General features: G+C 35.2%; 1 protein-coding gene, 1 long non-coding RNA gene and 1 other non-coding gene across 4 annotated transcripts in view; 1 reads left to right on the forward strand and 2 right to left on the reverse strand.

The window, feature by feature from the left end:
- LOC147845150 (uncharacterized) overlaps nt 1-12,528 on the reverse strand; it is a 180,450-nt gene that overhangs the window by 112,397 nt on the left and 55,525 nt on the right. The gene's annotated exons all lie outside the window — the stretch shown is intronic.
- Nucleotides 3,922-9,050, forward strand: wu:fd12e08. 2 transcript variants are annotated; one of them, XR_015484182.1, is made up of 4 exons: nt 3,922-3,961; nt 4,279-4,420; nt 7,358-8,737; nt 8,777-9,050. XR_015484182.1 is itself a non-coding variant. In XM_087250413.1 (3 exons), the coding sequence occupies exons 2-3, from the start codon at nt 4,336-4,338 to the stop codon at nt 8,266-8,268; spliced, it is 996 nt and encodes a 331-aa protein (XP_087106539.1). In that variant the 5' UTR covers nt 3,922-3,961; nt 4,279-4,335; the 3' UTR covers nt 8,269-9,050. The 2 variants fall into 2 exon arrangements, 1 of the variants encoding a protein (XP_087106539.1); XM_087250413.1 differs by having other exon boundaries at nt 7,358-9,050.
- Nucleotides 11,703-11,775, reverse strand: trnaq-uug (transfer RNA glutamine (anticodon UUG)). The gene has a single exon. It is a non-coding gene; the product is annotated as a tRNA-Gln (tRNA).

Here is a 12,528-nt window from a genome sequence, read left to right on the forward strand (position 1 = left end):
TTTACAAAACGTTTGTACTAAAAGCAATTTAGCAATAAAGTTGGAAAGTCAATAAATAGAGAAATCTATTTGTCTGAAATTAGTTCTGATAAATGTTTTGGTATAAATCTGGAAGAAGGGCCACATGCAATAGATTTTATGCTTAGTTGCAGGTATTAATTTAATTAATGAGAAGTGAAAACAGAAAAGATACCTCCGTAATTACTTAACAGTTAATAAATAACATACAAAAACAGTTCAGTTATGACAAATACACACTCAGACCTCATGAATCTGACCTTGTATCTCAACAATGGTAACATCTCAAATGTTTCATGCTGCAATGCATGCTGGGAGTGGCACTGTACAAATATCCCAGCATGCATTGCGGTATAAATAAATGTTGTATGATGGTCTCACAGTTTTCTTTATTTGTGTTTGATTCTGCTGTTGTTTATGTTTAGACTTTCAGTTGCCTGTTTGTGAGTTAAACTGTTAATTTTGTTAAATTTGTTGTCACCATTATTGAGGTTCATATGCTGATTATTGATGTCTCTTTGAGTGCGATTTACACCATAGAGCACTGTTATTGTCCAAGATAATCTTAAAAACTTCCAGAAATCATTGCCATATATATACATCTAATGTAAAACAATAGATTTAACATTGAATAGGAGCAGTAAATTTTATTATACGAAATGAGAACAGACTCTGCCATTTATTAGCAACATGAACATCACCAGATCTTATTGAGGTTTTTGGCTGGCTTGCCACATCAAAGGAGCTTTTTAAACAAAGTTCTTAACAATTGCAGCAGCCACAATATATAAATGTTAAAAATGACAGGGCTAAGAGCCCAACTAAAGCAAACTCTGTTCTCCATGATGGTGAAGTAAAACTTTCACTTTTTCTCAAGAAGAACTTTAGTAGATGTTATACAAAAATACATGTATTAAGTAATAAGTGTAGCTGGTGATGATGTTTGTAGAGTTGTTTAATCATCCGCTGATCATTTAAATGATTTAATCATTTGTTGTTCTTCAGGTTATTTCATTATAAAGCTGTGACTAAAGTTTTGTATGTTCTGTTCTTGTTTTTTCCCTTCAGTATTTCTTCATTTGTTCATTGTTAATCCTCAATTATCATTTAATTAGTCAGTTAATTAATGAATTTACTTCAGCTTTGCTACATGTTTCTTGAACACTCAGTAGTGTGGACACTTCAATTAAAACTGAAGTATATGCTCTGGGGTTTAAAGGGTTAAAGGTGTGAGAGGTAAAAACACAGTGTAAAAATGTATTTTAACAGTAATATACTGTTAATTTACACAACGGAAATAGACTGTAAAAAAACAGTAGATTGCTGGCAACCACAGCTGCCAGTAGATTACTGTTAAATCAAGGAAAAAACAGTATTTTACTGTAAAACCTGAAGCTAATTTCTTCTGTGTGTCACCGTTGTGGAGGAGAGTAGAGCCAGTGTATGAGTTAAAGATGAACAATGAGCTGCTGATGTTATTCTGCATGTTTCTCTATTTAAAGACAGCGGCTGTTTAGTTGCTGATGCAGTCAGAATCTCTCTGGTGATTCCAGATTTACATGTATGTGTGCTGTTGTGAAAATAAGACATTAGAGTTAAACCGAACTTTTCTAATTAACTAAAATAAGTTATCATTATAAGTATGCTTCTAAGCATGTATAGCACATTACTTCATAAACTCATTCAGCAGTTGACCAAGTTGAGACAGTTGCTTTCAGTGAGCAAAATGAGTTCACTTGAGTATTGTGTAAATCAATGTAGTCCATGTATTTTTACAGCAACAGACTGTTAAATAACAGTACATTGCTGGCAACTGCAGCTGCCAGTATTTTACTGTTTTTTAACGGGACAATTTTTAACAGTGTAATTATTCCTTGTGTTTGTGCATACATATGCATAGACATTCACAAAAGCATATATAAGATACTCTGTGACAAAACTTTTTCCTTTTAACACAGTAAAGCGATCACATACTGTCCATTTTTTATCTATCATGCATCTAAATATTTATAATCACAAAATAATTATATAACAAGTTAATTTATTGTATAGGCAGTGTATACAGAGTAATTCAATGACAAGAGTTCACTTTCATATCTACACAATGCAGAACTTTTAATGTGATTACCCTGCTCCACCTACACCAACTACAGCATTTCTCAGACTTCTGTTTCACTATGGTGTAATTACAGTGGTGGACATCACATAAAACAACAACTGCACTTACTCCTGTAACTTGTTTGCAACAATGAATTTTAAATATCTGTGTCACATATTCATTCAAATAAATGGCTCATCATCATGTGCAGTCATCTTTATTAATAGCTGCCTAATAGGCCAGACCATTAACTGAATAGGATCGTTTTACATATATGAAACCTGTTATAGCTGTTCATGCCAATATCAACTTGATAGCCTAAAGCAAATTATATGAACAGGACCTGCCTTACATCTCTTAAGACAAATAATCAAAGGTGTCTATAACAATACATGCTTGATTGCCCAGATCATTACAATCGCTTTATCTGATTGGTGCCTTTTCACACATTTAAATATAACAACCATTTGTAAGCATAGTTCTTCACCAATATCAGTTTAATACCTCAAATAATTATACATGAAGGCATCACAGTGGTGCAGTGGGTAGCTGGTTCGAGACTCAGATGGATCAGTTGGCATTTCTGTGTGGAGTTTGCATGTTCTCCCCGTGTTCGCATAAGTTTCTTCCGGATTCTCAGGTTTCCCCAAAGTCCATAGACATGCGGTGTGTGTGAATGAGTATGTATGCATGCTTCCCAGTAACGGGTTGCAGCTGGAAGGGCATCTGCTGTGTAAAGTATGTGCTGGATAAGTTAGCGGTTCATTCCACTATGGTGATAATTATTACTATGGTAATAAAGGGACTGAGCCGTAAATGAATGGATATATGAGTAATATCATCCCACGAGTATTAGTGCTATCAGTTTTTGTATTTCTATTTGTTGTAATGACCTGTTGTTATTGCAATGAAAAAAAATAAATAAAATAAAAATAAATAAATAAATGTGGCTGTATAATAGCAGTGGTGGAATGCGTGTGCTATAGTGTACACTAGGCACTCGAGAATGATTGTCCCTCTACCTGTTGTTTCAATCTCCTGAGAACTCTGCTCATCTTCAGAACGCAAATGAAGACACTTTAAAAGAAATCAGAGAGCTCCTTCATCAGTCATAGACAGCAAGAGATCTGAGATGCTCAAAGTCCAGAAAAGGAACCAAAAACGATGTCAAAACACGTGACTTTTGTGGTTCAATTGTAATCGAGCTCAAAGAACATTTTGTGTGCAAGAAAATGTGGAAAAAAGCAGCCATGTTCAAAGTAGGAACTGTTGAACCATATAGTGTTTTTTTTTTTGTAGTTTTTTTGCCCATGTATTCTCTTTATTTGCATTCAGCAGCAGAAACTCAAACAGATTTGGAACTAGAAGATGAGTAAATGACAGAATTGTATTTTTTTGTGAACTACACCTTTTCAGCTTCTGTAAGTAAAGGTAAATTAAATATTACTGAAGATATTGCTAAAGAATGGCAGGAAACATGGAACACAGATAATAAGTGACGACAATTCATGTGGAAAAAAAGAAACCCTATATAGGCCTATAAAGTTGTAGAAATAGAAAAGAAGAGGTCATAATTATGAGGATGAGATTTGTACTCAGATATTAAGAAGTAATGTTGTTGTAGACATACAAGTCATCATAAAGTGGATTAAAAAAGTTAAGAAAATGTTTGGATTAAAGGTTTGTGTGAGAGAGAGAGCAGATATTGTGTAAAGTGAAAACCATGGGAGTAATGTATCAATAGGAAAGTGTCAAAAAAGCTTTTAAAAAAAGACTTTTATTTTGGCGTGGCGCATGACGTCATCAGGCAGCGCCGCTTCACCGCTGTGATTCAACTGGACAAAGGTTTGTTTGAAAACGTTTACACAGATATAAACCGATTTAAAGTTAAAGTTCTAAAGTTTTAAGTTTTTTATATGGTGCTAAATTATATTCTTGCTTTTGGAAATATTATTTTAACCCTTTATACAACGTAGTACTATTTTATTCTGAGTAACTGATGGCTATTGTTTGAATAAAGTAACAGGGAAGTGTGTAATAAGTGTTTTAAAGAAACATTTTACCTGATTTCTTTTTGTTAATTACTCCCATAAAAAACATTGAAGCAAGTGTTGAAGAGAAGTTATTTTGTTTCTGTTCATTGTTTTGTTCATTTTAAACAGGATAAAGTGTCACAGAGAAAAACTGCTGAAGCAACTGATCTCTACACTGTTATAAAGATGGCGTTTATTAAAGAGGAGAGTGAAGATATGAAGATTGAAGAGACATTCACAGTCAAACAGGAAGATCTGCAGAACCAAACAGGTTGATTTTCATTCTCAAATATCAACGCAGTCATTTGATCCTCATTCAGATATATTTTAATAATAAGAATACTAAATTAAATCCATCTTGCAGCCCTGAGTGTGCTGCCTAGTTCTCCTAAATGCACATAAACACTGATTGAAAAACAGGAATGAGTTTCTTTTGTCACTTTTCTTATTGGTTTTGTCATTCTTTTTATGTATTATTAGTCTCCCATTTTCTCTACCTTCTTAAGGTTATCAGAATCAGAAAGAGCTTTATTGCTTTTCTTTTTCTCCTGCTGTTGGTAAGCGTCCTTGAGCGCTGCCGCTATATACAATAAACAAAAACAGTAAATTAAAAAAAGTTCAACTGAGCTGACGATGTTTGACCTAGTCTGTCCCTGATTAGACAAACAGCAGGTAACCTTTTTTTGATGGCATTTCTGCATCCTGTCAGGTATATAAAATGTCATCATGTAGGTCTTCAGCTAAGCCTCAGGACATGCACAAAGGCAAGAATAAAAAGACAAAAGTACAAGTGAATGAAAACAAGTTGCAAAGTATGTCATCTTGCTATGTCCTCAGTACTCCAGTTTACAGCAAACGTGGCATTAAGCATTTGCATAAGTTCATTCATTCATTTTCCTTTGGCCCAACTGGGCCGAAAAAGGAAAAAGTTGAAGAGAAATTGCTAGTTCCCTTCAAAACCCAGGCAGTGTTTCCTCTAGGATTTTTTCCAGCTGTAGCGGCAGGCCTTTTTAGACAGATCTACCAACTACCTGTGGTGTTATTTCAATGACAAATGTCGTGACCCCAGTATTAGAAGTCGAGATCACATTTATGTAATAGCCTACAGCATGCAGATCTCTTTGCTTGTATATTTATGAATGTCTCTAATAGACCTACAGAGCGATATTAATGCGTCCTGAAGTGAAGTGAAACGGCTATAGATCGTGTTAACTGGCCTTACACATCATACACCTGTCAGTCAGTCTGTCAGCACTTATTCTTAACGTGGTAAACAAATAATACACAGCACTACTACGATTACAGAGAAGTTGGCGCTGTTATAATTCACTCGTGTTTGAATATGTTTTGGTGCGATTATTACCGGCTATTAAAAAAAATAAAATGTTTTGAAAGAGAAGCTGTAATGTAGCTGTGGCGGGATGAATTTTGTTGTGGTGCCCCGCTATGGAAGAATAAATGTAGCGGAAACCATGCCAGGTTAACAAATATATACATTTTCTACCCCATTAAACACTTCTTTCTCATCATGTAGTTAATAACAAAAGCTATATGTATTTTTAGCTGTGAGACATAGTTTGGACAAAGTTGTCTGTGATTGTGCTTTTGTAAAGTCATGCAGTGTGAAACTCCCTGTCGCTGATCCATCTTGCAGTGTAAACAAAGCAGTGCCAAAACATTAACTCAGATAGTCATGTAGTGTGAAAAACATCCGTAACACGAATATTTTGAAAATCATGCAGTCTGAACTCAGCATTAGATGCAATGTAAAACATGTTTTCTTAGATTATCATATTATTGACTACACTGGATATACACAAACATGTCATCCCTTCTGCATGCCCATTCTTGGCTTTCCTGATCATTCCTTGACCTACAACACACACATACTTCAAGACAATAATGTTTTGGTAAGATTACCACACTCAAAATCAATTTACGTGTTAGTGATAATAGTGCATTCACATTAAGTGTACTTAAGAACAAGTTTTGGGAAAATGTACTACAATACATTACTAATAGATTTTTTATATATTAACTTATTTTAAACTTAGGATTAGTATGTAAACAGTGTACTAAAAATCAACTAATGTTTAAAGCATTTAAAGCACAGTTTTAAAAAACACACTAATAAAACTTTTTTTTCTGTAGTGTACTTTATTGTAGTACACTAAAAATTTATTTAAGTATTACTGGTATTTAAAATACTTTTGTCAAGTGTACTAAAGTCCTACTGAAGTGTAAACATACTTTTAATTAGTATATTTATAGTGTAAAACCATCAAACTTTTATTTAACACAAAAAATAACAATGTTCTAAAAATGTATTTGCGGGTATTTAAGTGTATTTTAATTGCATTTAATTATTTTTTTTTTCACCTGGGATGTCATCTCGCCATCTCCTCATCACTCCAGTTTACAGCAAACGTGGCATTAAGCATTTGCACAAGTTCATTCATTCATTTTTCTTCGGCTTAGTCCCTTTATTCATCAGGGGTCACCACAGTGGAATGAACCACCAACTTATCAAGCATATGTTTTAAACAGTGGATACCTGTCCAGTTGCAAACCAGTACTGGGAAACATTTGCATAAGTTATTTACAATAATGCAAACTCACTAATATAAGCTGAATTATCCGCACTTGCTATGAACATGCAGGATTTGTGTCAATCGGGTCTTCTAAGAAAGTTATAAATGTTTAAATCCAGTGGAAGATACACATAAGGGAACACAACAGGAGTAATCTAGAGCGAGTGCATTTGATCATTTGCATTTAAAGCCACAGGCACAAAAACAGCTTGGTTTTCCTCTGACCCCCAAAATGAAATATTCTGCAAGGTACATGATCTGATTTTGAGCCGAAACCTCTGACACATTCTGGGAACACCAAAGACTTATTTTACATCTTGTATAAAAAGGTTCATAATAGAAACCCTTTAAAGGGATAGTTGCTGAGTCACGCAAAAATGAAAATAGCCTTATCATTTACTCTCCCTTAATGAGTTATCCCTTGATTCTGTTGAACACAAAAGAAGATATTGTAAAAAAATGCAGGCTTTCTTTGTGTTTCAAAAGAAAGGAAATGTTTAAAATCACATGACGGAGATTAAATGGTATGGTCATTTTTATTTGTGGGTGAAACATCCATTTCATGCTTATCGCTTTGTGGCTTCATACTAAAGTTCACTTTTTTGTTGTTTTTTAAGATCTGATGGTCCTGAAAGAAGAGACACATCAATGGAATGAAATGGAAGAGAAACACCAAGACATAACGACTGATGAAAAACCCACACTGACTAAAATGACTTCATCATGCAGAAGACCTCGGAAATCCAAATCTAAGTGTAATTTCAGCAGTAAACAGAGTAGAAAGAGTTTCAGTCAAAAGCCAAAGCTTGATGTTCACATGAGAGTTCACAAAGGGGAGAAAACTTGCACCTGCAAACAGTGTGGAAAAAGCTTCTATAAAACATCAAGTTTAACAATGCACATGAGAATTCACACTGGGGAGAAGCCTTACACCTGCAAACAGTGTGGAAAAAGCTTCTGTAATACAACAAACTTGACAATGCACATGAGAATACACACTGGGGAGAAGCCTTACACCTGTGAACAGTGTGGAAAGAGTTTTTGTCAAAAAGAAAACTTTAAAACCCACATGAGAACTCACACTGGAGAGAGGCCATACACATGCCAACAGTGTGGAAAAGGCTTCTATCATGCAGGAAGCCTTGCAGTGCACATGAAAGTTCACACTGGAGAGAAACCTTACACATGCACAGTGTGTGGTAAAAGTTTCACATATAAAAGCACACTCAATAACCACATGAGAACTCACACCGGAGAGAAGCTGTTTGCATGTGCTCAGTGTGGAAAGAGCTTCACAACCAAATCTAGCCTCATGAACCACATGAATGGTCACACTGGAACCATAGTGTTCACGTGTGATCAGTGTGGAATTAAACTCACACGCAAAGACTACATTAGGCGACACATGAAGACCCACTCAAGAGAGAATCGTTTTAGATGCAGTGAGTGTGGAAAGGGCTTTACCCATAAAAGAAGTCTCAGCGCTCACATGAAGCTTCACAATGAAGAGCAGAGTCCTGAAAAATGAGGCCTTGTCCACAGAAACACGGGTATATTCAAAACGGCAGCTTGTTCATGTAGTTTGGCTGTTCATTCAAATGAAGTTTATTTTTAAACTACTTTTGAGAGGATCACATGCTTATGATTGTCCACGGCTGGTCCTGCATTAGCTAACCCATGATTCACCAATCAGATGATTCCAATCTCACTATAAATAACCAGAGTTTTTTTTACCTCAGTTATTGGTTACATGCAGGGCCGGATCAAGCTGAACTGCCGCTCTAGGCAGAGGACACTCACGCCGCCCTAAACCCCAATGTGAAATCGAAAGTGACCGGTTATGAAAATGAAGCGAGGTATGGTGGACCTCTTTTCTGCCGCCCTATGCGCGGATATAACTGAGGACGCGCGAGTGCTGAGGGATGTGTCACTGACGCCGCCTCCTCTATTCTGTCGCCTATGTGCGAATATAACTGAGGACGCGGGTGGTGAGGGAGGTGTTGCGGACATAACTGAGGACGCGGGTGGTAAGGGAGGTGTCGCGGACACTGCCCTCTCTCTCCGCGCTGGCCCTGGTTACGCAGTTACGTCGTTTGTTATAAAGTAGTGTCTCACAGACTGTACTTTGGTTAAGGGTACTTGAAGACGGATGAGTTAACATCACTGATGAGGACCTACACTATTAGTTGCCTTTAATAAAGTTTTATTTACGACAGTTACGACAGATCAGATTTGTGTCAGATTATGAGATTTTGACTTGATCAAATCTTGATGTGTTGTGTGTAACAAATGAAGACTTTGATTTCAAAACTCTACACATTTATTTTGATGGACTAATTTGAGAAAAGAATTGTCTTTCTGAAGACAATTACAGTCTCTGTAGACAACTTGTTGCCTTTAAAGATGCAATGTGAAAACTCCCATATTACTACAAATAAATCTGTTTATGTATTTAGATTCATTATTATTATTAGATTCATAAATGTATTTAGATTCATTATTATTATTATTTTTTATATTATGATATATCTATAATCTGGAACAAAGAAGTGAATTCAGTGAAATCACTGATTCTGGAGAAATGAGTCAAACTGACTCTCATGTGTCTTGAGATTGGCTGTTTGATGCACTTGTGTGTCTTGTGATTGGCTGTTTCCTGCACGTCACACTTTAAGCTGCATTTGCTCCAGAGTTGATCACAAACTAAAGTAAACTTTACGGTTTATATCAAGCCTTGTCAAATCATTTAACATCGCCGTAACCAGGTTGGGTTTATTTGATTTTGTCAACTTCCAGAGCTTTATCTTTTAACCAGGAGAAGGAGGGAAAATGCACTCACTCTGCATAGTGACATCTTAAAATAGTATTTAAACTAGCCTAATAGACCAGGGGTTCTCAACCTTTCACAAGCTGCCCCCACCCCCAAAAGCTGGTTCATTGCAGTTGTATATAGTGTATATAAACTAAATACGGCCTCATGTTTTATACGTTTGCAGCCTCTGCAGCTTCTGTCCATCATAAAAATTTATTTGGATGATTTGACTTTCCGCCGTTTTCTAAAGTCTATGAGCGCAGCACAAACAAACTAAATTGACATACTGCAGTCACACTTCAAAATGTGGTGTTTTTACATTTATAACATTTGAATACAGTTCAGCAAAATACATCACACGACCTGACGACCAAGAGATCTTAATTTACCATCACCAAACGATTAAATATGTGGCACTGATTTCATACAGAGTTCATACAGACACAGCCTAATGAAAACCAGGGTTTTTTAAGCACTTTTTCCAGCACCTATTTTTATTTTCAAAACTGACACGCAACATATTGAACACCTGAAATGTATTCTCAGCAACCCATTAAAGCATTGCATAGGAACCATCTATTGATTTATTAAAGAAAACATTAATAAGATATAATAATTAGTTAATAATATATTTATAATTAAGAATATAATAAACCAAAATTGACACGCAATGTATTGAACACCTGCAATGTCTTCTCAGCAATTAATAAAAATACTGCATTGGAACTATCTATCGATTTATACAATTAAAAAAAAACATTTATTAACAACAATAATAATTGATCATATATTAATAATATAATAAGCCTGCACTAAATGTGCCTGTGATTTTTTTATTTTATTTGTTGATGTTCTCTCACAGATGACAAGTTTTAGTAAATAATACTAATATATTACAAATTACTCTTTTAAAAAACTACACTGAGTACTAGTTAATTACTTTTGAGAAAAACTCAGATTTTCATTATGGCCCTTTTTAAGAATAAAACTATTTAAATGGTTTAACTGCTTACATCACAAGGCTGCATATAGGAATTTGCATTAACAAAGTATGGTCGATTTTTCCTTTCATGACATTGACTCAATTTCAATAGTACTGGCACAACTACCACATACTTTAAAGGCCATAGAGACACTTTTTGTCCATTTGTAAACAATACTTCCAAGCTTTGAAATGTTTAATTAAAGTATATGATGAAAATATTTAAATTTGGAGTTTTATTTACATATTGTACACGATTGTCCTATTTGCTCATTGTTGTCTATACAACATTTTATTTTACACTTGATCTTAAACTGAAATAATTTTACACAAGGACAAGGACACTGTCAGTGATAAAATAATAAAACAAATGACTTCGTTTCACTTGAGGTATTTGAAATATGACGACTCTACATTTCTCAAAGCAGTGCTTTAAGAGCCTTATTGTTTATTTTGATAAATGTAACAAATTATTTGACCTGTAATGCCTGCACAATTTAGTGATGCTTTAAGACCAATCAGAACACCCCTATTATGTATAAATCACATAAATACCTCATCCAGAAACATTTCTGGCATAATTATTTTGTCGTAAAGAAATAAAAAGTTTCACCTTTGCTATTAGCAGCCAATGACTATCAAAGTACAACATTGGTCACAGTCAAATAAACAGTGTTAATGTTGTTTTTAAGTCATACTTGCATGCTAATTCTGATCGAATATTCAAAATTAAATGGTAAACAATATAGAGACTTCTAAATGAACGAATGTGTGAATATAAAAAAAACTTTACCTTTATAACTCGCCATCGGGAGAGAAGAGAGTGAAACGTGTTTATAAAAAATGTAAAATATATTACAATTTGTTTATGAAATAATGACTGTTTTGGTCTAATTTAGCAGCAGAAAGAGATCCGATGAATCCAAACAAAGATAACAAATTTGCACGTCCCCAAGTGTCTGGCTCAAGAAGTTCTTGTAACTCAGAAAACAGCACTTCAGGATCCCTATTGCTTTCAGACGATCTGGTGTGTACACCTAATGACAAAACAGCTTCTCTGACGAGTTTTCCATTGTCATGTCTTTTTGACCTAAGGGTATGAACCTAGCTTTTTGAAGGTCACACTGGATTGTGCTGCACAGCCAACTTCAAAGAACTGCATCAAAGACAACCCAGGTGGGACTTGAACCCACAATCCCCAGCTTCAAAGGCTGGTGCCTTATCCATTAGGCCACTGGGCCATGTCACTAATTTCTATCAAGTATCTCTTGTATGCCTTCAACAAGACTCTTCTTCAGGGCTTGTTGGTCTCGTGCTATGATTCTCACTTAAGGTGCGAGAGATCCTGGGTTCAAATCCTAGATGAGACCTATGTCTGTCACAGAAAAAGCAGTGGTGATGTGCTGTGCTGTCTAGGGTGTTTATATGTTAATTGTAGCACATTCAGCTGTGTTTTCAGTTAATGAACATGTTGTGGACTTCTGATCTAAATCAGTATAACTTGTACGATTATACAGACAAAAAAAAAACCGTCCTATCGGATTTCTTTGAAGGATTTCAATTAGAATTATGATCATATTTTGCAACCATTCCTATAGGATTGTTTTAAAGTACAATACATAAAAATCCTTTAGGATAATTTCTACAACATTTTAATTGGATCCAATTTATATCTTAATTAAGATATGCTTTTCTATTGTCTCTCTTAGCCTATTATACAATAGTTTTGAATGTTTAATGCACAAATTTCCAAACTAACATGTCTATACCAAAAACATATACAATGTCGCTAGCCCAAACTGTGGGCTGGCCCACTCAAAACAGACGTTCACTGTGGGCCCATAGCAAGTCCGCACAAAGTGTAGTGTATATAGCCACAATGGGCGAAGTATAGGTATACTATCTGGGTCAGAAGTATGTCCTATGAGCATGCTCTGTGGGCATTTAGTAATTAACAAGTTAGGTCCCACTAATACTAAGTTGAGTCCAGGCAC

Source organism: Danio rerio, chromosome 4 (genome assembly GCF_052040795.2).
Source record: "Danio rerio strain M-AB ecotype USA chromosome 4, GRCz13ab, whole genome shotgun sequence".
NCBI classification, from domain to species: Eukaryota; Metazoa; Chordata; class Actinopteri; order Cypriniformes; family Danionidae; genus Danio; species Danio rerio.

Bases quoted from the DNA above. Each gene is read 5' to 3' on its own strand.
- wu:fd12e08 (XM_087250413.1), top strand. From the start codon at position 4,336: ATGGCGTTTATTAAAGAGGAGAGTGAAGATATGAAGATTGAAGAGACA. The intron at 4,421-7,357 runs GTTGATTTTCAT...TTGTTTTTTAAG, and splicing joins AGATCTGCAGAACCAAACAG to ATCTGATGGTCCTGAAAGAA.